The 27,749-nt window shown below is 36.8% G+C and overlaps 1 protein-coding gene across 3 annotated transcripts in view; it reads right to left on the reverse strand.

Annotated features, from left to right (window-relative positions):
• LOC149538698 (U-box domain-containing protein) overlaps nt 1-27,749 on the reverse strand; it is a 207,769-nt gene that overhangs the window by 125,990 nt on the left and 54,030 nt on the right. For all 3 annotated transcript variants that reach the window (XM_089800031.1, XM_089800032.1, XM_089800033.1), the window contains exons 3-5: nt 23,750-23,954; nt 23,509-23,657; nt 23,055-23,367 (exon numbers count right to left, since the gene is read on the reverse strand). In XM_089800031.1, coding sequence (XP_089656157.1) covers nt 23,055-23,367; nt 23,509-23,657; nt 23,750-23,954 — 667 coding nt within the window. The remainder of the gene's footprint in view (nt 1-23,054; nt 23,368-23,508; nt 23,658-23,749; nt 23,955-27,749) is intronic.

Here is a 27,749-nt window from a genome sequence, read left to right on the forward strand (position 1 = left end):
ACTAGGTCTACAATGCACCTCCAATCATCATTGGCTATGAATATTTTCTTAAACCCACGATTATTATTCTTACTCAAAATACTGCTCCATTCCTATCTTGAAAGGTTATCCTTGCACATCAGGTGAAGCCATTTCTCCTTTTCTTCTATTGTCATTTTTGCAATTTTTGTTGCATCGTGCCCTTTGTTGGGAACCCCAAATACTTTATTTATCTCTTTTGGAGAATATGAGATGGTGAGGGTTTGCTGAAAATATTTAATAACAGATTTAAGCCCTTTCTTGTCGTATCCAGCCACCATCATTCTTAGCACAAGATCAAATTCCTTTAAATCAAAAATGGGCATAAAAATTATTTTATCCATCTCTGTTCTTTGTATTGCCTCTTTGAGCATATGGTTTTTCTCCGCAATCTTCCACCACATCCGACACTCACTTCCTGTTACACTTTCAAATGTGATATTGGCAGCTGTAATCTCTTCTACATTTTTCCCCTTATCATTCTTTGTAGCCATTTCTCACCTGCAAAACCTTGACTTTTCTTGAATCAGTCACTTTCCCTCTGCTTGGATTTCCAATGCTCGTCTTCACCATTTTAAATTTTTATGGTGTTGTGTTAGTTCCAAGGAGACTTTAATTTTTGTTTGGGCTCCAACCATATTTTAACTCCATGTGTTTCCTTAATGTTTCTTGGTAAAATTCCAATTGCTTCTCATACCACTTCTTCCTGAATGCTTCTTGGTATGATTTCTCCCCCAAGTACTATTTGTACCACTTCTCCCGCCACTCTGTAGGGTACTTTTCACAGCTCCTCTTCAATAGTGTCCTTGACAACGGCATTGTTACAATTCCCCACTGTATTCCTATATGTGGAATCTTGCCAATTGATTGAGGAAGTTCGCACGTGTATGCTTCTAGTTAATTCTCCTCGTACACTTCATTGCTTACTCCTTGTAGTCATTGTACGCCTCCAATCTTGTAATCCCCGCTTATGTTTCTCCGACCTAGTATGCTTGTCACTCGTACTCGTACACCACGCAAGCTTGTTGCTATCACCCATACATGGTCACTACGTATGCCTATGGTTGGAATCTACATGTAACCCCAATTTGCTATTTTAGTTTGTATGCTTGGGACTTGGCTTCGAACAGTTAGGGCTTGGCTTTGAACTCTGTCTCCCCTATCTCCAAACTGTACGTCATTTATACGTCGAGTTGTGTTAATACAACTCCCCCAAAAGTAGTACGTACTTCCCTTCTATCTCCAACAAGTGCTCTTCATATTCCAACTTTATTCCATACTCTAATCACACTAGGTGCCTTTTGTATCGCATCCCTAAGTACCCGACTCCACTCCGTACCACAATTCTTAACTTTTGAGCGCTACTCCTCTTGGTCACATATAAGGTAACTTTGGATTTGCTTTTGCTTTTAATGTTTTTATTCCATCCTTAGTCCTCCCCTCCTTTACTTTTAGTATATCCTCCTCTATTTGATCTACCTACTTTCCTTCTTTTATGTCTATAGAATAAATAGAAAACTCCTCCTTGTCTTTATAAAGTTTCAATATAAACCCATTGACTAGGTCCCTAAGAGGATTATTGTCTAATGTTGAAAACTTTATAGCTCCATTTTCCTTTGCTTCCATTATTCTGTAGGGTCCCCGCCATCTTATTTTGAACATACCCAATTTGATTTCATTCTTGCCATTATACTTCAAGTATGAGCTACCCTTGTTTCAAATTCATTTTCTTCAAATGTTTATCGTGCCAAAATTTTGGTCTCCCTTGTGCCACTTCTATTGCCCACTGAGCCATAGTTCTCCTTTCATCCAATTATGTTAAGGCATTTAGTCGTTCTCTCAAACTTTCCATATCCCCTAACCTATGTTGAACTACTATTCTGAGACAAGGTAGTGCATATTCCACTTAAATCACGGCCTCCTGTCCATACATTAAGTGAAAGGGGTTTGCCCAGTGGTGGCCTTATAAGTAGTCCAATAAGCCCATAAGACTAGTGGAAGCCTTTCTTACCAAACTACTTTTTCCACTCCACAAGTTTTACACAATGGTAACCAACAACTTATTTGTGGCCTTTTGTTGACTGTTGGCTCTAGGATAGTATGGGCTGGAAAAAGAATGGAAAATTTTCTAATCGCTTGTCATTGTCCAGATTGTCTAGTTAACAAAGTGCACTCCTTTGTCACTTATTAATTGCCGAGGTAGGCCAAACCGAGTCACTATCTATTTGTACTTATCGATGTATGTAAAGTTTCTGCAAATTCTGATAATTAGAGTGCCAATGAAGTACTTATAATTTGCTGAGACTAACCTTCAGATATTATGGACTAAATATAATCAATCCAGAAAGTAAGTTCTAAATTTGTTATTAATTCTGCAAGTAGACCACCTAGGGCTGAATGTGAGAAAGAGCAAACTTGTGTAATAATTGTGTGCCTTCTATCTACAAACACCCCTATCTTATACATAACCCAAGGGTCTTGACCTTTCAACAAGCACACCCCTTCCTAGGTTGGCCTTTTCCAAATCATGTCCCTTTCTCAAAATCGGCACCCATTTTATTTTGACTAATGGTTAGTGGTTAACTAACCACATTAGTCAATAATAGGTCTAATAAGACCCATAGAAAATTGCAGATTATTCCTATTGGAAGTAAAATGATTCTAGGTCCATATTATAAGATTATTCATGCATCTAGTTCAGACTGATCTGATAAATCAGAATATTTATATTGTTAGGTTATCAAGAATTAACACTCCCTCTTAACATGATAATATAAATGAGAGATAACATATCTATTTGCATCTTCTAACCATGTGATACTTTGTCATATTACTATACCTATAATATGACTTATCACTTATACTTGTGATAACAGTATTACATGGAATGCAATATATTGGATAAAATCCAGATAGTGATAAAATTCTTCCTTTATCCGAGATGTGACTCATGGGCACTAACAGGCCTATATCACAATATGATCCTGAGTTAAAATCTGCCAGTACACAGGATAAAATTCAGAGAATGATTAAATTCTTCTTTTATCTAAGTTGTGACTCATAGGTATAAAAATGTCTTCATTACAATGTGATCTTGAACTCATCCAGATTTGTTAGTAGTTCTCTACTGTTTAGTACATTATCTTAGAGATCGTCATCTCTCATAATGCATTTTATACAAGTGTCCATTATCTCAGAGATCGTCACCTCTTAGATAATGAATACAAATGGTGAAGCCCATAACAGTCACTAGCCTGACAATAATAATTTCAACACAAAATTATTTCATTCGTAATTTAAAAAATACAAATGTATTATTATTCAACCATACCAAGTCCTTTTCTAAAGTGATCTATCTTCACTTGAGAGAGAGGTTTGATAAGGATATCTGTTGTCTAATCTGCAGTGCAAATACATTCTAACTTAACAATTTTCCTATCTACCATATCTCTTACATAATGGTAAGGAATTACAATATACTTGGATCTGTCATTAAAAATTGGATTCACAGAAAACTTGATGGAACTTTGATTATCACAGTGAATCATAGTGGGATTCATAGGTTAATCAAATAATCCCACAAGTAACTTTCTAAGCCAAACTGCTTCCCGAGAAGCCATTGCAGCTGCAATGCATTCAACTTTTGTGGAACTCTGTGCTACTGATGACTGCTTTCTGCATATCCATGATATCATTGTTGAGCCTAAACTGAAACAGTATCCTGAAATGTTTTTCCTATCAGTAACACTTTCAGCCCAATCTGAGTCTATGAATCCATGTAAGTTCAAGTCAACTTTCTTATACTTAAGCCCAAGCTTAAGAGTGCCTTGTAACTATCTCATAATGTGTTTGACTGCAACCAGGTGAATCTCCTTTGGCTCACACATAAACTGAATTAAGGCATTAAGAGCATAGAAAATATCAAGTCTTGTATTTACCAAGTACATAAGAGACCCAATCATCTGTTTGTAAAGAGTAGAATCTATGGAGGGTGATTTTGTTGCTGCTTCCTTAAGTTTGTGTAGATCAGTCTCTATTGCAGAAGACATGTCTGTAGTTCTACATTCAAAATCTCTTCAAGATGTCTAATGTATACTTTCCTTGATTAAGTATGATGCTGTCAAAGTTTTACCATACTTCTAGTCTTAGGAAGTAATGAAGAAGTCCTAAATCTTTCATATTAAATTCTCTGATTAGATCTTTCTTGCATTGATCTATAAGATAATCATCACCTGTTATTAGTTAATCATCAATATATAGTATCAAAATTATCATATCATCCTTATCCCTTTTATAATAGAGATTTTGATCAGCTTCATTCTTAGAGAATCCTAAACTGGTGAGATGCGTATCGATTCTTTCAAACCATGCCCTTGGAGCCTATTTAAGCCCATAGAGAGCTTTCTTGAGTCTGCAAACAAAGACTTTAGGATTATGAGTTTCAAATCCTTCAAATTGTTCAAAATGTACCTCTTTTATAGTCTTTCCATTCAAAAATGATGTTTTCAGATCCATCTGATGTACTTTCCATCCCTTCGATGTTGCAATAGCTAGGACTGGTCTTATAGAGGTGTATCTAGCAACTGGAGCAAAGGTCTCTTCATAATCAATTCCTCCTTCTGAGAGAATCCTCTAGCTACGAATTTGGCTTTATATTTTTCATGCTATCGTCAGTAGCATGCTTGATCTTAAATATCCACCTAGAAGAAACAATAAATTTTACCTCAGACCTTGGAACAATTTCCCAAACATCATTCTTAATAATGGATTGGTATTCTTCTGTTATCCTTCCAAGCTGTATGTTTGATAGCATCTGAAACATTTGTTGGTTCTAATTTAGATAAGTCACTCATGTTTGTTGCATAGCTAGAGAATCTTTTGAGTCTTTTGCTCTTTCTAAAGGTTCCAGATGGTGCAGCTAAGTCTTGTGCTTCCTCTATAGTCTTAATAGCCCAAAGTGGTCTTTTCTTATGATTTTGAGTTTCCTCAAGATTAAGTTTTTGAATCTCACCTTCGATTTCTTCAATGTTCTCCCTTTGAAACTCAGGATCATGATTTTATTCAAAACGAAGTGTATGAGAGGGGTCTTCAGAACTTAGGGCTCTATTGAATGCAAGCTCTTCTTCGAAGATAACATCTCTACTAGGTTCAATGTTCTTCCGACCAAGTATGTAGATTTTATATGCTTTAGAGGTTTCATTATACCCGACAAAAAAACCTTTCCTTCTGGAGGGTTCTAACTTAGTTCTCTTTTCTTTTGGAACATGTATGTATACAGGGCACCCAAATATTCTAAAATGACTTATATTTGGTTTAACCTTAGAAAAGACTTCTTCAAGAGTTTTATCTCTAAGCTAGGAGTGAAGACTTATGTTTTGAATATAGACAGCAATACATGAGGCTACTACCCAAAGATAAAATTCTAAGTTTTGATCAAGTATCATAGCTCTTGCCGATTCTAAAATTGTCTTATTCTTCCTTTCTGCTACCCCTTTTTGTTGTGGATTATAAGGAACAGTATACTCCTTACTTCCGGCTTCTTTACATAAATCTTTAAACAAATCTGAAGTATATTCCCCTTCATTATCAGACCTAAGAGTTCTAATTTTATGTCCTAATAGGTTTTCAGTTAAGGTTTTAAATTCTTTAAATCTCTTAAGGATTTCTTCTGATTCTTTACATTTTAATAAGTAAATCCATGTTTTCTTAGAGAAATCATCTATAAAAAGTATATAGTACAAAAATCCTCCAAGAGAAGGAGCAGACATAGGTCCACATAAATCTGAGTGGACTAATTCTAAAACATTGTCAGATTTTCTAGTGCTAATTTGAAATGGACTTTTGGTGTTCTTACCTAGTGCACATCCTTTGCATATGCTAGAATGATCTTTATTTAATTTAGGTAAACCAATAACCATCTTCTCCATAGTCAATAAAGCTTTGAAGTTTAGATGCCCTAACCTTCTATGCCACACTTCATTTATATCAGCAGCTTCATGGATTAAGGCTTGAATGGAATCTATATTTAGTTCATACAAGTATCCCTTTCTTTGACCAATCAACTTTGATTTCTTAAATGAAGAGTTCTTAGACCATGTCATTACTTTACAATCCATGAATGCAACCTTATGTCCATCATCTTCAAGTGTTGTAACAGAGATTAGATTCCTCTTGATTCTTGGTACATAGAGTACTCTTTTGAGATGAGAAATACCCAACTTCAATTTCAAGGTGCAGTTCCCAATTCCTTTGGTAGGATGAGTGGAATTATCACCTATGGTAACTTCATCATTAACTTCTTCTAATATTGAGTTTTCTTTGTATCCTGTAATGTGTCGAGATGATCCACTATCAATTACCCATGCTTTGCTTGATACTTCATTTGATAGCGCTGAATACAATACATGTTTCTCAAGATCATAATTTTCCTCTTTATTAGTAACGTTTGTACAATTTTTACTACTTGTTTTGTATCCTCTGGGCAATTTTCTTTATAGTGTCCAAATTTCTCACATTTAAAGCATTTTAATTTGGATAAATCTCTCTTAGGTTTGTCATTTCTTTGATGAGCCTTCTTCTTCTTGAAGTGCTTCTTCTTACCTTTTAGGAATTTGTGTTGAGAACATGAAGTTCTTCATCTTTAGTTTTCAATTTCCTTCGTTTCTTGAGTTGCCTAGATTCTTCTTGAACGCAATCTCCTTTAAGTCTATTGAAGTCTGGAAGTTTGTCTCTAGCACTTACTCCTTGTGAGAATATTTCCAATGAATTTGGTAATCCATCTATTGCCATTAATGTTAGTTCTTCATCATCAATTATTTACCCAATGCTTGTAAGTTCATCTCTTAGACTAGCCAACCTTAGGAAGTATGAATTCATAGATTTTCCCTTCCTTATTTTTATATGATTTAGTTGCCTTTTTAGTGAAAGGTATTTGCATTATTAACCTCATATGCATTTATTAATGCACTCATCATATTGAATGTTGTCTGAAGTTTCATTAGCATAGGTACTATTTTATTTTTAATTCCATCTAATATGATTTTCATGGCTTTTCTGTTTCCTTTGATCCAATTAGTTTTATAAGGATCAGCATCATGTTGCTTGGATTCCTTATCAACAAACTGTGTTACATCATTTTCTTCAAGAGCCATCATAATCCTGAATTTTCATGCAATGAAGTGGTCTTTTCCATCAAACTTGTCTTCAGGTCTGATTACATTGGCCATTGTATGTAGAAGGATGTTGCTAGATATGTTTTAAATCTGATTATCAATTTGCAGAGCCAAGGTTAGACTACCAGAGCTTTGATACCATGTAAAGTTTCTGCAAATTCTGATAATTAGAGTGTTGATGAAGTACTTATAATTTGCTGAGACTAACCTTCAGATATTTTGGACTGAATATAATCAATCCAGAAAGTAAGTTCTGAATTTGTTATTAATTCTGCTAGTAGATCACCTAGGGCTGAATGCTAGAACGAGCAAACTTGTGTATTAATTGTGTGCCTTCTATCTACAAACACACCCCTATCTTATACATAACCCAATGGTCTTTACCTTTCAACAAGCACACCCCATCCTATGTCAGCCTTTTCCAAATCATGTCCCTTCCTCAAAATCAATGCCTATTCTATTTTGACTAATGATTAGTGGTCAACTAACCACATTAGTCAATAATAGGTCTAATAAGACCCATAGAAAATTGCCAATTATTCCTAGAGGAAGTATAATGATTCTAGGTCCATATTACAAGGTTATTCATGCATATGGTTCAGACTGATCTGATGAATCAAAATATTTATATTGTCAGGTTATCAGGAATTAAAATTATATTGTCTCAAAGTGTCCTTACTTCCACCAATTTCGTAAGGTACTCTATCGCCACCGCTATGTATCTACATCTTTGAGTGTTGCTAGTCAACAGTGTAGACCCCAATGCTCAAATAGCTCTTGTGGCTGCAGGGGAAATAGTGGCATGAAGTCTCTTTTGAGCAGTTTTCCTGCCCTCTAATAAGTATTGCAACTAAGGACCTATTCTCAAGTATTTGCGTGCAGTATAGGCCGCCAAAGTCCTACTAGCAATATCTTCCAGGCTGTAGTATCTGGTCACATATGTTCATGGGATTCCCTCAGGACCCCACAGATCCCTTCCTCCATCACCCATCTCCTTAACACCTCATTTGGCCCCATTTTATACAATAATTCATTAATCAACTAGAATGTCTTGCTTTTTAATGCAATCTTCCTCCTTTTAGCCACTGGCATTTCCCTCAGGAATGTGGCAGTAGATAGGTATTAGCCAATTCCTTCGTACCATTGTGGACATACAGCACTTTGAAACAAATGGGCATCTGGAAAGTCCTCATTTACTCCATTCCTAGCAGGTTCTCCTGACTTTATTCTAGATAGCTTATTCGCAATCATATGTCGTGGTTGCACTATGATTTTGAAGGTAAATTCTTGGATAAGGATTAGGCACCTACTTACTCTTTGATAATAAGTTTATTAACCACATATATAAGAGCTTGATGATCTACAAAAATGTAAAAGGAGTGGCTGATAAGTAATGTCTAGATTTTTGAACTGTGTAAACCGTACCTAGAGCTTCTCTTTCAGTAGTATTGTAATTCTATTCTTTTGAAAGTAACCTGCTAGCAAAGTATGTCAGGTGGTCTAATCCCTCTTTTCTCGTCTGTGCCAAAGTGGTGTCTATAGCATACTTAGATGCGTTCACATGGACATGAAATTCCTTGTTCCAATCACGATATATAACGATTGGGCTCCCACCAATCTCTTCAACTCTTGAAAGGCCTCTTCTTGCTCCTTTTCCCAAGCTAATTTCTCCCCTTTTCTAGTTGATTTCTCCAAGGGTAGGGAGACCTTGCAAGCCCCTTTATAAATTTCATATAGTATCCCACGTGTCCCAAAAATGATTTGACACCGGTCATGTCCATGGGGGCCTTCATGTCCATAATGACTAATTTTGTCAGGATCCATTTTCAACCCTTCTTTGCACACTATATATCCTAGGAGTCTATCTTGGGGAACCATGAACTGACATTTCTTGGGGTTTAATACTAGCCTCACCCTTCTACATCATTCCATGCATTCTCCTATAACCTTTAGGTGTTGCTCCTTTCTACTATAGATAGACCAGTCATCCAAAAAGGCCTTGAAATTGCCTAATGACATCCCATCAAATATGTGAAGAATAATCCTTTAAAATGTGGCCGGTGCATTACATAACCCAGATGGCATCCTATTGTAAGCATAAACTCCATCTTCCACTACGAAGGTGGTTTTCAGTTTATCCTCCTCCACAATGCTGATTTGGTTGTACTGCGACAACCCGTACATGTAGGAGTACATCTCTTGTTCGGCCACTTCTTATAAGATAATATTTGTAAACGGGATTGGGAAGGGATCTTTTATAGTTATTGTATTTAGATACCTAAAGTCCATGTAGATCTGGATTTGGTTTCCATCTTTTTTCAAGGATATAACTACTAGCCACACCCACCATTCGTATGAACATTGAATATTATGTTTGCCTCAAGCATCTTTGTAATCTCCTCATGAACCTTAGCCGCATAGTTCATATTCATTCAATATGGTCTCCTTCATATTGATCTTGCTCTTGGTACCAAAGGTATCTGACGGATGCACAGTTCAAGTGGCACTCATTTTACGTCCTCGTACATATAGGCAAAGAAATCTTTATACTCAAGAAATACTCTGAATGTCGTTGCTTTTAAAACAGGATCCCAATCGTCTAAAGATTTCCTTAGGTTGGTCCTTTTCACCTAAATTCAACATCTCTAGTTTAGCCTCTTCGTACTCTATTAGTTTCTCCTTCTAGAATGTGTGTGTTGGGATATCATCGATTGAAGTCATACCTTCTATGGGCTCCTTATAACACCTTGAATAACCGTCCTCAAATTCCATCTCCTAAACTTGTAACACATTACACTCAGTTTGAAATACTTCATAATCCCCCATTTGTCAATGACACAAGTCATTAATGGAACTCGTTTCATCTTCTGAACACTCTCCCAGTTGTAGAATGCCTTCTTTGTCTGGCTCAATTCCAATACCATCCTCTCCCTCAACTTCTAAATCGGAGGCAAGTTCTTGACTTACCAACTGATTCCTTAGATCAACAGTGTACTGCCTACCATCAATTTCAATAGAAAGGGCATTTTTCTTCCAGTTGTGATTAGCTTTTACTAAGATTAACCATCCCCTCCCCAATATTGCATTGTACCCCTTCTTCTCCAGGGCAATTACTACAAAATCAGGAAAGAATTGTTGAGTCTGAATCACCACTTTCTGTCCCACTAAGGTTCCAATGGGCTTGATCCCATGTTGATCCGCTTCGACTAACTGGAAGGTGGGTGGCCTTAGGGTTGGTTTCCCAAGAGCCTTCCAAGTTTCTTCATGGAGGACTGTAATATCCTGATCCAAATATTTACTAATTTTTCTTTTCCTGATATTCAGCAATAAAACTTTGTGAATAATTTCCAGCACAATCGTAACAGTAGAAATACTAACTAGCACTTATCCAGCCTCTTTAGGAATATAATATTTGGATTCAATTATAAGAACATGCAATATGAGACAACAATAAAACCAAGGGTTCTCCACAAGACAATAATTTGTTATTTCGAAAATAACATTCAAGATGTCAAACATATAACCATGAATTACAAACTGATGGGGTGAAACGAGCAAACTCTTATAATTCTTTAAACAACGTTATTGCCTTATATAGCAGCAAAATAACAACCAGCAACTAAAACGTTATTGTATTCTACAACAGCAATACAATAACCAGCTAACCACAATCCAATCTTATACACAGATTTTATAGTCAGATTAAAAAACAAGAGAAGAACCTATAAGCACAATCGACACCTGAAACAATATCTCCACGGACAATGGATTTGCGTCCACTGCTTGCTTGCTTGAGGGCTACATCCTCATACTGGCTGAAAGCTAAAGCTTTCTGAATGACTCTCACAAGAGAGAATTGAAAATCAGATTAATAAATCAAGCATGCCTAGCCATGAGTCTCTTTCCCCTTTTAATACACAGACTGAGACTCTTCAACTCCCCTCTAGCCTTTGTCCCATTCTTATGACTCTTCAACTTCTCTCTAATAAATCGTCTTATTCCTCCTCATCCTCTTGTGACCACATGGAATATTAATTTGACCTTTAATAATAAATCTCCAGCTTACATAGTCAAACTTAATATTGTAAATTTGTTCCTTCTTAATAATTCTAATATCCCCAAAGAAGGGACATTACAAATCTCCCTTCCTTGAGATTGATTGCCCTCAAGCAATATGTACCATGATCCCATATAAATCTATAGTTAATCCAGTAGCCCAAACTAACAACAAATCCAGCAAAACTGTGAAGCACGGTACCACTTTGCAAAACACCTGTCAACTGAATTCCTGGATCCCATATTACTCTTCAAAGAAACGTTGCGCCTATAAATAGGTCAACACTGATCATCACCATAATCAGCCTCAAACTAAATAGGACCACCTTAAAATCCTCATCCAACCATAGATACAATCTACAAACACCTGGATCCCAAACTCTGTTGCGTTGCCTCGCTGCTATGATGAGATAGAAATATATCCAGGGTCCATGTATAATCCAATAGAATGTGAAGATCTGACCTAAATGGACAATGTAAGAAATGAGCTATTCAAAAGCTAAAACCACCAGCCCAAGGACATCAAAATTTATACTGTCAGCATAAACTTGGAGAATTCCCAAGCGCATAGGTGTTATGAATATGAAAGATGCTGAGAATCTAACCACAAACCTCACATAAATACTCCACAGAGAACTGTTCAGAGGCTGAAAAAGATAATTCACCCAACTCCTGAATGGGGTGAAATCATAGAATATGTTTGGGCTGATCAAATGATAAGCAACAGAAGTTGACTCATTATCCCCATGCTGAGATCTGAATTCACTGCTAGGATCTGAGGCAGGATCCCAAAGTTTGAAATCAAACTCTTCCTCTTCATGGAAAATAAGAGATGATCCCTCAATTAACACAAAAAGAGGATTGTCGAACGTCCAATCAGCAACAACTTCAAACAAAGGGTTGTCAACAAGCTAAAAGTGTTCTGAAGTTTTGCTAATTGACCACTTGGGGCAGCTATCCAAGTCATACACCCGCTAAATGTTCTCAAGTTCGTCAATGACTTCCTAGAAGAACTCCTGCCTCATTCTATTCTCATGTTCCCGAGAGTGTTCTATGAGCTTGATTTGATTTGCTGCTCCCTATAGAGATAATTGAATTTCACTCAGTGCCTCCCAAACATACTTGAGCGACTTATTGAGATCCTCACTCTCCTCCTTTTCCCTATTTGACTGTGTTGCATAAATCTCAACAACCCTAAGAATATAATCCCTGTCGGACAACAGATATAAGTAATCTGATTTCATAGTCTCAAGGGTTGTTTTGACCTTCTATAACTCGGCCACAAGCCTATCACCTTCCCCTTCCCCAGGGTAGATCTCCTCAACCAACTCATGGGTACTGTCATACTGCACCAAAGATGGCACAACCATGTCTTTACTAACCTTTAGTTGATTTTGTAAGGCGTGTGTTTCATTATCTCCCTAATGAAACTATTCGCTGTCTTGCAGTGTCATCTTAGGTTGTTCCTCTAAATTCATGTTCTAAGTATCATGAATATATGGTTCATGACGCCAACGTCCCAAACTATTGTTATCTTGTGTACAATCTACTTCATTATTCTGCTTGACAAAACTTACCTCCAAGTCACCAATGAAGAAACCTATACCTTGTGTAAGATCTTCTACGTGATTGCGAGAAGGTTACAAATCTCTGATAGTTGTCTGTTCTTCTATTTCAAGTCCATTCAAATGATAATTCTAGACTATCAGAAATTCTTTGTACACCCTTGTGTGTTGTTCATTTGCAAAGAGATCCTGGACCAACTCCATATACCTTCTTTTTGCCATATCCATCATATTTTGCTGCCCTAGATAAAAATCCACATAGTCACTGAATAATAAATCATCCTAAATTCGGATAGGAAATTCTTTATACTCTATACATGTCAACTATTTCTGCTCTCATATCGAATTCAGAATGCTAGGCTATCTGTACTTGTATCTTCATAGTATCTTTCTTGATTTTATACAAATCTTTTCCAATTGCTGAAGGTTGTTATCCTACTTATAGTCTAACTGGAATATTCTGAAATAGCAGCATTCTTGATGTGCATAAAGGTAGGTAAGGATACACATGTCTTCTAACTTCTTGTCTAGAACCTTATATTCAGAGGTAGAACCGTCTGCCCAAAGAAGTCTCTTAGCACTTCGTTCCCAATCATATGCAGCTCATACAATAGCATTAACTTCAGTTACCAATTTTTCATTTGGCAGTTGCAACCTTGATGCTTTAATTGCAAACTCTTCTAGAATCCTCAATGGTAATCATTTGCCTAGTGTCTTGGAAATAAAAATTTGAATCCTTGAAGATGTGAGACTACTACAGTAAGCTTTCTATCTCCCCAACCTTGATTCACATAAAACAATGTATTCAATGATTATCCATTTTCTTAGTTCAGATCCTTAGAAGAATTACACATTAATAGTCTCATATGCTTCATCAGCTCTATTATGTCATACTTTGGAGAATTCAATATATCTTCACTCATGTTCAACTAGAAGACATTAAGTATCAAGATAGAAAATCCATCTCATCATCTTTGATGGGAACGAAAAAGATTACTACAGGACACCAAACTTGTTCGTATCGACAAAGGCTAAAACTAGCAACCCAATTTGGAACTCACTTCACCTATCAGAAACCGTGATTGATAGATGAAACATGACACTACCAATTATGCAGTGAATGAACCACTGCTTACAGTTCAAAAAGGAATTGCTTTTGTGGACGGACCTGATTGCTTCTTTCAACTTCCTTAATATGCAATTTGGTGGACAAATGGCTAACAAATTAATAAACTGCAAGGGAGAAAGATTGGAACAAAAAAATTCCTCTGAAATTGTATTTAGAAGTATTTCTCGCTAGTTCTTAAACAATTCTCAAGGCATCCCTCAATCCTAAACTATTTCTCATGGTTTTTCCTACCTATTGCACCATTTCCCTTATGCATCATTGCTGTGAACTTACTGTAATCAATTCAACCATCATTATCTTGATCAACTTCCCAATAAAGTAATGCTTTGTGATCGGAATTAGTTTTCGCAAGGAATATTTTCCACAACTCCAAAGTTACGTGCTAACTGGTAATGACAATACTACCACAAATTCAATTTTGTCTTTCTTTGGAATAATCCACTCCAATTGGCTTCTGCATAGATTGAGATATTTGCAGGTATCTGGCAAGTGTCAGTTCTAATCTTCAGAAGCTCTTGATTAAGAGTAACACTTAGTCATTATTGACAGATGCTTAACGTCTCATGTCCAACCTCTTAACTTTCTGACCCCGCAGTAGATTTCAATGTTTTTGCAAGAGGACTATCGTTCCAATATCACTAGCATCCGGAAGACGCACAAACCCAAAGTCAAGAAGACGATCCTCACTTCTCTATAAATCTCCTTCCATCGACTTGGACTTCAATTATTGTAAAAGACAATTCCGTGAAATGTCCCAATTACTCTGTTCAAAATTTGATAGGCTCGAACTTACAACATAACTTGCGTAATTCCAAATTGTGTTTCATTCTCCACAATATCAGTCGCCACTATGAATTTCATTATTCTAGAGATTGGTCGTTGATGATGGCAGACCCGTGAACTATTATAACCAAGAACAATTTGATTTCTACTGTTCTTTGTAACTCGTGGCCCCTTCCTTGACGTGGATGAAGATACTGCTGAAGTGAGTGACCCGACTCCAATCTGCTATTACGCTTGAGAGAACTTGGTATCTGATACCACCGTGACTTGTTTGACATGTGCTGGTGGGTGGTCCGATTCTACAATGAGGATGTATCTCGCCTTCACTCAACACTTCTGCTAGCTACCGGCAACTTTGAATATTCCTCTCTAGACTCCACCGCTCTATTCTCCCTACCGTGCCTTCTAAACTTCCTGTGACTGCAGTCACACTACATGGGAAATGATGTGAATCACGTCTTTGGCTCAACCCGTAAATCAATGTTGGTCTATACAATAACACTGCAACTAACTGTTAGTACCTCTGTCCTATCTGACTAGGATGAGGTATTGTCACTACTATTCTTCTTCTCAAAAATGCAGATACCAACCCATATGTCTGCCAATTTGAAGATTTTATCTACTACAGTGGATGCAACTGTTGCCACTCTTAGTCGTCCCGGCCTTATCTTATGCAGATATCGACCTGTGTGGTGCTAAAACTCAATAACTTTAATCACCAATTCTGTACTAGAGCTACAACCTCTGGATATTGATGAATCATTCCATTCCTTAATTTTGAAAGTGTCATGTGAGTGCTAGTTTTGCGTCCAGGCTCACCTTTTCTTCTCAGATAATTGAATGACATAGCATTTCATGGTAATATGATTTGCAGCTTAACAAATCTCACTCTCCAAATACCTTCAGCCCTTGTAATATTTCAAGAAATGTTGATAATATAACCTTTTTCCAAATAGGTTAAAATTCGAACTACAATTGAAACCTCCAATAAGACCTAACAAGGTGGTATTCCCTGAAAATATGTTTCACAGGCTGGCAGGATGCACAGCTCTGATACTACTGTAATATCCTGATCCAGATATTTATTGATTTTTCTTTTCCTAATATGATCAGCAATATAACTTTGTGGATAATTTCCAACACAATCGTAATAGTAGAAATACTAACCAGCACTTATCCAGCCTCTTTAGGAATATAATATTCGGATTCAATTATAAGAACATGCAATACGAGACAACAATAAAACCAATGGTTCTCCACAAGACAACAATTCGTTATTTCCAAAATAACATTCAAGATGTCGAACATATAACCATGAATTACAAACTGATGGGATGAAACCAGCAAACTCTTATAATTCCTTAAACAACGTTATTGCCTTATACAGCACTAAAATAACAACTAGCAACTAAAACGTTATTGTATTATACAATAGCAATACAATAACCCACTAACCACAATTCAATCTTATATACAGATTTTATAGTCAGACTGGAAAACAAGAGAAGAACCTGTAAGCACAATCGAGACACCTGAAATGATATCTCCACGGACAATGGGTTTGCGTCCACTGCCTGCCTGCACAAGGAGCTATGTCCTCACACTGGCTGAAAGCTGAAGCTTTCTAAATGACTCTCACAAGAGAGAACTAAAAATCAGATTAATAAATCAAACATGCCCAGTCATGAGTCTCTTTTCCCTTTTAATACACAAACTGAGACTCTTCAAGTCCCCTCTGGCCTTTGTCCCATTCTTGTGATTTCTACTTCTCTCTAATAAATTTTCTTATTCCTCCTCGTCCTCTTGTGACCATATGGAATATTAATTTGACCTTTAATAATAAATCTCCAGCTTACATAGTCAAACTTAAAATTGTAAATTCGTTCCTTCTTAATAATTCTAATGTCCCCAAAGAAGGGACATTACAAGGACATTTAGCCAAAGCCTCCACCTACAATAGTATTGGTCAATTTATACCCCATGATCTCCATCTCCTCCACTATTGGAGTCCATCCCATTCCTATGGTAAATACAAAGTTACTGTCTTTACCCATTTTTTCTTCCTCCTTCAATGGTTCCTCCTTAGTACTACTTCCATGTGTTATTGCCACCCTTAATTGCAATAGGGTCTCCAACAGATCCCCAATCTTTACTGGTACTGTGGTCTCAAGACTCAATTCATGATGTTAGTTTCTAGAATGGACTTGGTAGAGTAGATTTTAGAAGTACTCACCTTCCCTTCCTTACCCATCATCTCTTGGATCTCCTTCTTGGCTTTGTCCAACCTCTCTTTTTTCGTACTAACATCCAAATATGTGAGTTTTTGGCCTACATTCAAGTGATAGCAAAGACTTCTTCTTCTGGTTCTACCACCTCCCACATATTCACACTCTTCTGTTTGGAGCAGCTAGCACCCTCATAATTTTCAACCCCACACCATTTGCAAAGCATCCCCTTACCTTGTCCTCCATTCTAACAATCACGGGGAAAGTGCCCCCACTCATTGCATCTCCTACATTGTATCATGGGTCGTCCTCTGAAATTGTATTGTATTTGGCTCCTTAGTGTGTCGTCATTGCTGTTATTTTTGCTACCCCTCGTATTGTTTTAGAATCCTCCAAGTGAAGCTTTTGTGTTAGTGTTGCATGGGGGAGTAGAGGGAGGTGTGGATGGTTCTCCTTGCATGAAAAATGATTGAACATTGCGTGCTTACAAATCATAGGGACAATCCTTGATTAAATGCCCCATTACCTGACATATGTCACAAAAATGTCTTCCTAGGGTAAGTGTTCTTCGTGCGCCCCTCCTTTTTACAGTCTATACACCATAGTTCTTTTCCTTCCCTTTTCTCCTCCTTGCTTGTTATTTCCTTCATCATCCTCATCATATCTTTCCACAATGCTCGTATGGTTTTAGATTCACCCCCACTTTCTTTGAAACTCTCGCTTCCACTTTCGTGCCTCCTTCCTTTAGAAGTCTTGCATTCACTTTCTATATCATCATCGCACATATACATGATTCAACAAATGATGGTGGTGGGACAATTTTCATTTTTCTTTGTAGGGACGGGGTTAACCCTTTAATGAACCGTCTTTTCTTTAGCCCAGGACAATTTTCATTTTCCTTTGTAGGGATGAGGTTAACCCTTCAATGAAGCATCTTCTCTTCAATCCATATTATCCGATTTCCCTATCAACTCCTTCAGTCTACTACTATATGCTCTTACAGATTCACTTTTTTCTTGTCTTGTGTTGTATATCTCTGTTACAATCTCATCATCATCCGTAATAGTCAAAATTCCTCCTCAAAAGTAGTACTTAGGTCCCTCCATGTGGCCTTCCCAACCTCCAAGTCTGTGTACCAATCAATAGCCATTCACCGTAGGGTGGCATGAAATGCCTTTAGACATTCATTTGTAATTTTCTCCATTCGCCTACCATATAGTTATGCAGGTTTTACAATGCCTAGCAGAGTCTTCCATCCCGTTTCCTATGAACCTTGAAAGTTTTTGTTTTTTAGTGGCCATCCTTTTCCCTCCTATCGGGACTATTTTCCCTCCTGTCGGGAGTGTGTTCCCTCCTATTGGGAGTGTGTGCCCTCCTATCAAGAGGGTTTCTTGAGTGCTTGTTTCTGAGGCTTCTCTTGCATTCCCTAGTTCCTCATCTTCGTAACTAAAACTTTGTTCCTGTGTACCACGATGTTCTCTACGTGTCAGGGTCTCAAGGTCTATCTATCCTTCTTCCTTCCCCGTCCTCCTAAGATTGCCAACTTGGCAATGCCCTTTATTGTCTTCCTTGGCAATTCTCTCTTGAAGTTCTTGTGTACTTCTTTTAGTGAATTGTTGGAGCACTTTTTGCCTTCTTCACTCACTTTGTGCTTCAGCTCTTTCTTCCTCCACATGTACCAAGTTTCTTACCAGCAACCGAGGGATTTGTCCGAGAAGGTCATATAGTGCTGGTGGCACTGAAAGTTCGTCTTGTACCGTGCTCTCTGGAACCGCCCTCTCTCAAGCTTCCCTTTGCATGTACTGGATGACAGAGACTTCCCAAGCTACCACCAGATCTCATGTTATGATGATCCATGAAAATTAGTTATTTTGCTCTATTTAAATTTTATAGGATCCACCATTCTATTGATGCTCCCTCACATGTTAAAAATGCCACATACTTGTGTGAGGTTATTAAGGTAATCAAAGCAGAGCTGGGGGAAGAAAATGCAGTACAGGTGGTGATGGATAATGCAACAACTTATGTTGTTGCAATTAAACTTTTAACTGTTAACTTTTCTAAGTTTCTTAACATATGTAAATTTCTAATTAATTTAAAATTGTCGCAAGTGAACTTTTGATGGAGAGGCACACCAAAATGTTTTGGTCTCCTTGTGTGGCTCATTGCCTTGACCATGTGTTGGAGGATATTGGTAAGCTCGAGTGGGTCAAATCATGCATTGCAAGAGCCAAGAATATATGCAAGTTTGTCTACAATAATGCACTAGTCCTTAGCATAATAAGGAAATACAAAAGGAAAAAGGAGTTAGCTCATCTTGGTATCATGAGGTTTGTCTCAAATTTTCTCACACTGAAATCCTTGTTGACATCAAGGGAAAATTAGAGTCCCATGTTTGTTGGAGAGGAGTGGACTTCCTCTTCCTTTGCTACAACCACTATAGGGATAGATATGGAAAATTGCATCTTTTGATAAGGTTGGTTTTTGGACACCTTCTAAAGAAATATTAGAGGTAAGTTTATTACAATTTAACATTTAGTATTTAGTATTTACTTGTTTAATAATTTAGTTTATGACTTAAATGTTTTTTTTTACATTGTATGCAGGCCATTGAGCCCCTCGTAGTTCTCTTAAAAGTTATTGATGGGGAGAAGCCCTCTATGGGCTACATATATGATGGCATGAATAGGGCCAAGGAGGCCATTAGATCCCAGTATAGCCCCATTTGGGAGATCATTGATAGGAGATGTCAGAATCAGCTTCATAGGCCCATCCATGCAGCAGCCTATTACTTGAATCCAACATTTTGTTATTGTCCCAACTTCAAGGCAGATGAGAATTTTTTACCGACCTATATTCAGTGATGCATAAGATGTGCAGTGATGGCAATGCCTCAGCAACAACCATTGAGCTAGATACATTTAATAATCAAGAAGGGGTGATTTTCTCTAGCAAGATGTACACTACTGCTCGGACAAATTTATAGCCAGGTAAAAATAATACTATAAGTTCATGGCTTATAATTTACGCATTTTAATTTATGCTTTTGTAATTTAGCCTTAAATTTGTACTTGTAAATGAGACTAATTATTTTTCTTTTCCTTATTTCAAATAGATGGTAGCAAATGTTTGGGCCCTCAACTCCAAATTTTCAAAAAATTGTCATTTGTATTTTGAGTCATCTAGGCAATGCTTCTGGATGTGAGCACAACTGGTCCATGTTTGAGCACATCCACTCGAAGAGGCAAAATAGGTTAATCTATGAAGAGGAATGATCTTGTCTTTGTTCATGACAACCTTCATCTTAAAACCAAACAAATTTTGGACATCGACTCCCCCCTGATCACGCTAGAGGAGATTGATCTAGAGTCAAAGAGGCTCACTGAGACTTTCGATCCCATCTTTCATTGAGGACCTTGACTGGGTTGACTAGGCAAATATAGAGGGTGAGGTTGTGGCTATGGCGGAGGATAGAGCACATTTTGGCAGACAACACACACGCACACACAATGACAATCGCACGCCCTATTGATGTTGTCCATAAGTCCACCTCACATGTAGAGGCTATGGCTACTCAATCCTCTAGGACCTACCTTAGATGCCTTTGTAGCAGGCAGATGAGATACTCAGAGGCTCAAGCTATGGCTACGGCCGAGCTCGAAGATGAGGATGAGGCTTGAGCTTGACTAGTTTTTTGTTTACACTGTTACTGTTTACACTATATAGTTACACATATGTTTCATGGATCTTACATACATTTATGCTTTGCACATTTATAATTTTATATATCTATGTCATATGATCCTATGTTCTTTCTCTTTACTTCAGCTACAATTTACATCTTACATATGTGATAGATTTATCATTTATGTTCCTTGTTTATCTATGCTAGCTTCTATTTGATGATTTTATAGCGTTTTTAAGTTACATTCAATAAAGGGTGCATGAAATAAGTTTTAAATCATTTAAATCTCTAAATTTCAAGGGTTTTTTCATTTCGCCAAGTCATAGCTAAGTCATGAGTTGAGTCGACCTTGTTGAGTCTGAGCCGACTCTGACTTTGTGAACTATGGTTCTAACCACCAAAAACATGAATACAAACAACCCATTTAGAAATACAACTTAGAATGCAATTGAAACCATCATATAGATGTCAGAAATCTTGAGCAGTAAACAAGTTTTTAGGTGGAGAAACTCTTTGGCTTGAGAAAACTAGACTGAGAACTAAATATTTGTTAAAAATAATAAAAATAATAGTATCTAAACAGCAAGGACACCCCATTGGAAGAGTTATGGCAGGCACCATATAGTGATTGGTATGGAAGATGATCAAGTCATTTGGTGTGTGGCCAAGTCTAGAAAAAATTCACCAAAACTTGGGTACGAACTATCAAATCAAGAACTTGAACAATGCTCATGGAGATGTGATCTATCATGGAATGGAATATTCTTCAAAAGGCATGATCTATATGGCTTGCTGTGCATAACAAAATATTTGCATGGGACGGACTGAAGAGAATGGGTTGTACATGGGCCCTTTCAGATGTCCATTATGCTGTGCAGAAAAAGATAGTCTGGATCATCCCTTTGTTCAGTGTGAATTTGCCTACAAATGTTGGACCCATTACCAGAGAAGATGAACTGGTATGATGCATTGACAAATCTGTTAAAAGAGATATTCACAAGCTGGCTGGCAATTCACAAAGGATCAAATTGGGGAGAATTGTGGTTAATGGCAGTATGACATATTTGGAGAGAGAGGAATGAGCGTGTCTTTAATAATAAGAAATCCTCACTGGGAATAGTCATAAATAAAAATAGAAGTGGGGATAAATGATCATCTCAATGTTAAAGTTGCTGGCAAACATTTTGAAAGTTTATCCAGTTGAGGTGGACAGATGATGAGGAAATGGCCCCACTTGATCCCTCCTAGAGGGGGGCGATATTATAAATAATCATGTTCAAGCTGAGGCAAAATGGATCCACCAAAAGGCTGTCTGAAACTGAACTTCAATGGCGACTTGAAGGGTAACACTTGCCCATTTGGCGCCAGTTCATTGTCAGGAATGAAAAAGAGGAACTGATTTGGGGTGGCTCAGTGAAACTCCTGGACAGAAAAACAATGATGCCAAATATGGTCTTCTTGGTGGCCTGAGGCTGTAAAAATATGAACCTTAAACATTGATATTGAAGGTGATTCTGTAAATGTGGTGAAAGCAGTAATTTCAAACAAAGCCCCAAGTTGGAAATCGCAGATGTGGCTTGATGTGATACACCATTTATTAAGAGAGACTGGAGATTTCACGATCAGGCACATTTTCCACAAAGTCAAAAAAAGAAATGGACTTCCTCTCAAATGATGTAATTGATAAAATTGTGCCATCAATCATTTCAAATGATTTCTCAGTCTGGACAGGTCTGCAAGTAACCAGCATAGTGATAAGGGAAGAAGATGCCTCCATTGTGGATTCTGGACTTGGGCAAGAAGGAGACTGTAGAAGTCATGCAGGAGGAGTTTGAGGACAAAACTATGGACACGTAGCTATTCATTTTATCATGCACACTCTCTGTATTTAACTTTATAATTGGTTTATGGGTAATGAAAAGGTGCTGCTGCTCTGGTAGCAATTTTCTTTTAAAACAAATTAATAACAAACCAGTTGTTCTACTCTGTAATCCGCCTGTGTAAGATACTTGCTGAAAAATTGGCCAATACTTCTATTTTTTACCACTGCATGCACACAACAATTTGCACCTTGACAGTAGCAAGATATCTTGCAGATTCCAAATTCCTTGTCATTCAAAAACTTGCTAGCATTTATACTCCTTCCCCTCAACATGTGATACAATTCCAACTTCTTTTGGAAGAATCAAGAAGTCTTAAAGATTACAAGTTCCATTTAGGCCACACGGACTTTCAACAAATATATCTAGAATTATATTCTTTCACATGAATGTAAAAATTAAAAGCATGCAGATTTACAACAGATGAACAAGGCTGGATGCATATCAAATACCTTAAGTCATTTAGGTTACCAATTTATAAATTCCATAATAAACATATGATAACCATAGATGTGAAACAGACAGAAATATTTATGCTTACTTGCAATAGACTTTGAAATTCAGACACCCCTTTCAAAAGGCCCAAGTTCAGTATCCTCGCTGTCATGAAAAAACATTCGGTAACAAAAGAATATTTGGTGAGCCTTCCATCACTTGCAGATCTAAGTATGGCATTGACACCAATGGAATTAGAAGTATTGCCAGAGCTTGTGGCCCCTTGTGTCTGTAGTACACGACGCTCTTCCTGTTCCTTCTGATGTTGAAGCTGTCTATATCCTTCAGTTCGTGCATAGTTCCTTCTATCCACCCATGTTGCAATCTCTTCTGACGAAGCATGGATTGCTGTCAATCCTCTGTAGAGTAATGCATCAGCAAATAAGCCATTCATAGCAAATTTATTTACACAAACATTACAAAGAAACAAAGATGGGATACCAGTTTTCTACACAAAAAGAATGATGCTGAAAAGAAAAGAAAATAGCAGTATATCTCACCGACAATCAATTCGGCCATTATAAAGTATGTAGTTTGCATCAATTAAGTTCATTTTTGTCAAATCACCTAAAAATGGTGCACATAGCTTAAGCATAACGGCACTGAGACTGACAAACATGCCAGAGCTTGCACATCTAAAAGGGTTCACCTGCAATCCATACAAAATAGACGGCAAGAAAATTAAATGCTAGTAAATCCAACACCATGATTATATATTCCAAAAGGTTGCTAAAAACCTACATTCATTTTTGCCCTTCCTGCATTTTTCTCGATAACTTCTGCCAAGTACTCAAGAACTTTTTCACGTGTATTAGATTTCTTCAGGAGAGCATAAAGGACAAAATGAAGGCCTTCATACATCTGATTCATAACTGTCTTTATCGTAGTGAATGATGAAGATAAATCAGCAGGACGCCGAGTGTCTGCATTAGAAAAGCATTGCTGCCTACCATTTTCAGAAGCATTTCAGTCAGACTACAAACTATATGCCAATAGGAAAATGCTAGAAGATAATGTCATCAAGATAAGCACTAACAATATATACAATTGTCAACTCAGAAACATTTATGTATAGGATGTCACAGATTTCCAAAAGTGATAATCATATCAACTAGGCTCAATATGTAACAACTAGCATCTTTATATAATGTTTCTACTGTCCATAGAATTTCCCCGCAACTTTTGAAGAGTTCTGTTTCACAAAATATTAATTTGATGTTGCTTGCTTATTTGAAGTGTTTGCTAACAGCTTGCACTGGCAACTCATCATCACAGTATAAATGAAACCTGGAAACAAAATCAAGTGCTAAAATTTATATTTATCATATTTTGTTGCTGGCTGCTAAATGTATTATTTCATTAATCAAATTGCAGTGCCCAAAAATATAACAGCCTATTGTAGACCAATCTAGAGTATCTCTGAAAGATATTCTTATGTTCACTATGTTTTATTAAAGACTTACATTATTTCGCTTAGTTTTGGTTTTATAATTTTTCTTCTGTGACTTGGTGGCATGGCGACATATTTTCCAAGACTTGAAAAAATTACTAAACTCCCTTGTCGGGCATTGCTAATTTTAAAATTCATTAAAACTATGATACATGACAAGTACATCTATTCTGATTGGTATATGAATCTTGGTAATAATATGACATGTTATGGATGAGACGTTGTGATCCTGTAAAGGTGATGCATGAAACATGCAGGCTATATTATGAAGAAGCAGTACTGAAGTTATGTAATGCTGTGATCTTGTGTAGGCTATGTGGATAATAGAGGTTTTATGATAACTAAGAAGAGTTGGAGAGGCGAGCTCAGTTCCCAACAAGGATAATTGGGTCAAGCCTAGCAGTGAGGTAGCTCCTGTAAAGTTTCTGCAAATTCTAGGTTTCAGATCTGAGATTATACCTTTTCTTTATTGTTGCTGTTCTGATCTTCTTCTTCAGAATGTAGGAGGTAATTTCCAAAATATTAAATGCTATTCTGAAACTTGTTTGTCTTTGCAATAATTCGTATAGGGCAGATTTGCTAGAGAGCAGACTGTATATTTATTGTGTGTTCTTTATCCACAAATATACCCTATAATAATATGCACCTAAAGGGCATGTCCCTAGAAGGGAACGTCCTTTACTAGGTCGGCCTCTAACTAATTCTAAAAATTGGTGACTAAGGAGAGGACTTTAATTAATAAACAAACTAACTAAAGTGACAATGGTTTAACTCTCGATAATGCTTCTAGGAAAGCCGATTACTAATAGAATAAGCACCATTAAATATAGGCCTCTAAATCATGCAAGAACAAGTCTATTCGATCTGTAATCAGATCAGTGTGATCTATCAAAGTTACGGAATTAACACTCCCTCTTAACTTGATAATCATACTGAGAAATAACATATCTAGCATCATCAATTAAGATGAATAAGCAGAGATTGATACTCTATATCTAACTGAATCTTCTTGGCATGTGGTATCATCGAACACATGATACTGAGTCATATAACTATACCTGCGATATTACATATCAGTTATATTGGTGATAATGATATTGCATGAAATGCAATATACACGATAAAACTACAAAATCCTTCCTTTATCCAAGTTGTGACTCATAGGTACTAGTATTCCTATATCACAACATGATCCTAAGTTAAGATCTACCAGAACACAAGATAAACTCCAGAGAAAAATAAAACTCTCTCTTTATCAAAATTTTGATTTATAGGCATAACAATGTCTACATCACAATGTGATCTTGAACTCATCTAGATATGACAATAGAACTCTATTGTTTAGCACATTATCTAAGAGATCGTCATCTCTCATAATGTCTTTCATACAAGTGCTCATTATCTCAGAGATCGTCACCTCTTAAATAATGAATACAAATAGTGGAGCCCACAACGGTCAATAGCCTAACAATAAAATTATTTTATTAATAATTTAAAGAATACAAAAATTTTATAATTCAACCATACCAAGTCTTTTTCTGAAGTGATCTATCTTCACTCGAGAGAGAGGTTTGGTAAGAATATCTGTTGTCTAATCTGCAGTATAAATGTATTCTAATTTTACAGTATTCTCGTCTACCATATCTCTTACATAATGGTAAGGAATTTCAATATGCTTGGAGCTGTCATGGAAAATTGGATTCACAGAAAACTTGATGGAACTTTGATTATCACAATGAATAATTGTAGTATTCATGGCTTGACCAAATAATCTCACAAGTAACTTTCTAAGCCAAACTGCTTCTCGAGAGGTCATCGTTGCTGCAATGTATTCGGCTTCTGTGGAACTTTGTGCTATTGAAGACTGTTTTCTGCATATCCAAGATATCATTGTTGATCCTAAACTGAAACAAGATCCTGAAGTACTTTGTCTATCCTTAACACTCCCACCCCAATCTCAATCTGTGAATCCATGTAAATCCAAGTCAACTTTCTCATATTTGAGCCCAAGGTTAAGAGTGCCTTATAAGTATCTCATAATGTGTTTGACTGCAACTAGGTAAATCTCCTTTGGCTCACACATAAACTGACTTAAGGTGTTGACGACATAGCAAATATCAGGTTGTGTATTTACCAAGTACATAAAGGACCTAATCATCTGTCTCTAGAGAGTAGAATCTATAGAAGGTGATTTTGTTGTTGCTTCTTTTAAGTTAATGTAGATTAGTCTCCATTGGAGAAAACATAAGACTCGTAGTTCCACATTCCAAATCTCTTCAAGATATATAATGTATACTTCCCTTGATTAAGTATAATGTTGTCAGAACTTTGTCGTACTCCCAGTCCTAGGAATTAATGAAGGAGTCCCAAATCTTTCATCTCGAATTCTCTAATTAGATCTTTCTTGCATTGATCTATGAGATGATCATCACCTGTTATTAGTAAATCATCAACATACAGTATCAAAATTACCATATCATCTTTATCCCTTTTATAATATAGATTTGGATCTGCTTCATTTTTGGAGAATCCTAAGACGCTAAGATACTTATCAATTCTTTCATACCAAGCCCTTCGAGCTTGTTTAAGCCCATAGAGAGCTTTCTTGAGCCTGCAAACAAAAACTTTAGAATCATGAGTTTCAAATCTTTCAGGTTGCTCCAAATATACCTCTTCTGTAATCTTTCCATTTAGGAATGTTGTTTTTACATCCATATGATGTACTTTCCATCCCTTCGATGTTGTAATAGCTAGGACTACTCTTATAGAGGTGTATCTGGCAACAAGAGCAAAGGTTTCTTCACAATCAATCCCCTCTTTCTGCAAGAATCCCCTGGCTACAAATCTGGCTTTATATTTTTCAATGCTACCGTCAGCAGCATGCTTTATTTTAAATATCCATTTGGAAAAAACAACAAATTTTCCTTTAGGCCTTGGAAGAATTTCCCAAACATCATTCTTTATAATGGATTGTTATTATTCTGTCATAGCATCTTTCCAAGCTATATGTTTAATAGCATTTGAAACATTGGTTGATTATGATTTAGACAAATCATTCATGTTTGCTATATAACTAGAAAATATTTTGGGTCTTGTGCTTTCTCTGACAGTTCCAGATGGTGCAGCGAAGACTTGTGCTTCCTCTACTGTCTTAATGGCCCAAAGTGGTCTTTTCTTAGGATTTTGAGTTTCTTCAAGATTGAGATTTTGAATTTTATCTTTAATTTCTTCAATATTCTCCCTCTAAGACTCAGATTCAATATTTCTTTCAAAACTAGGTAATGGAGAGGG

The sequence above is a fragment of the Cupressus sempervirens genome, chromosome 9, assembly GCF_028749045.1.
Source record: "Cupressus sempervirens isolate cs-2001-9-10 chromosome 9, ASM2874904v1, whole genome shotgun sequence".
NCBI lineage: Eukaryota > Viridiplantae > Streptophyta > Pinopsida > Cupressales > Cupressaceae > Cupressus > Cupressus sempervirens.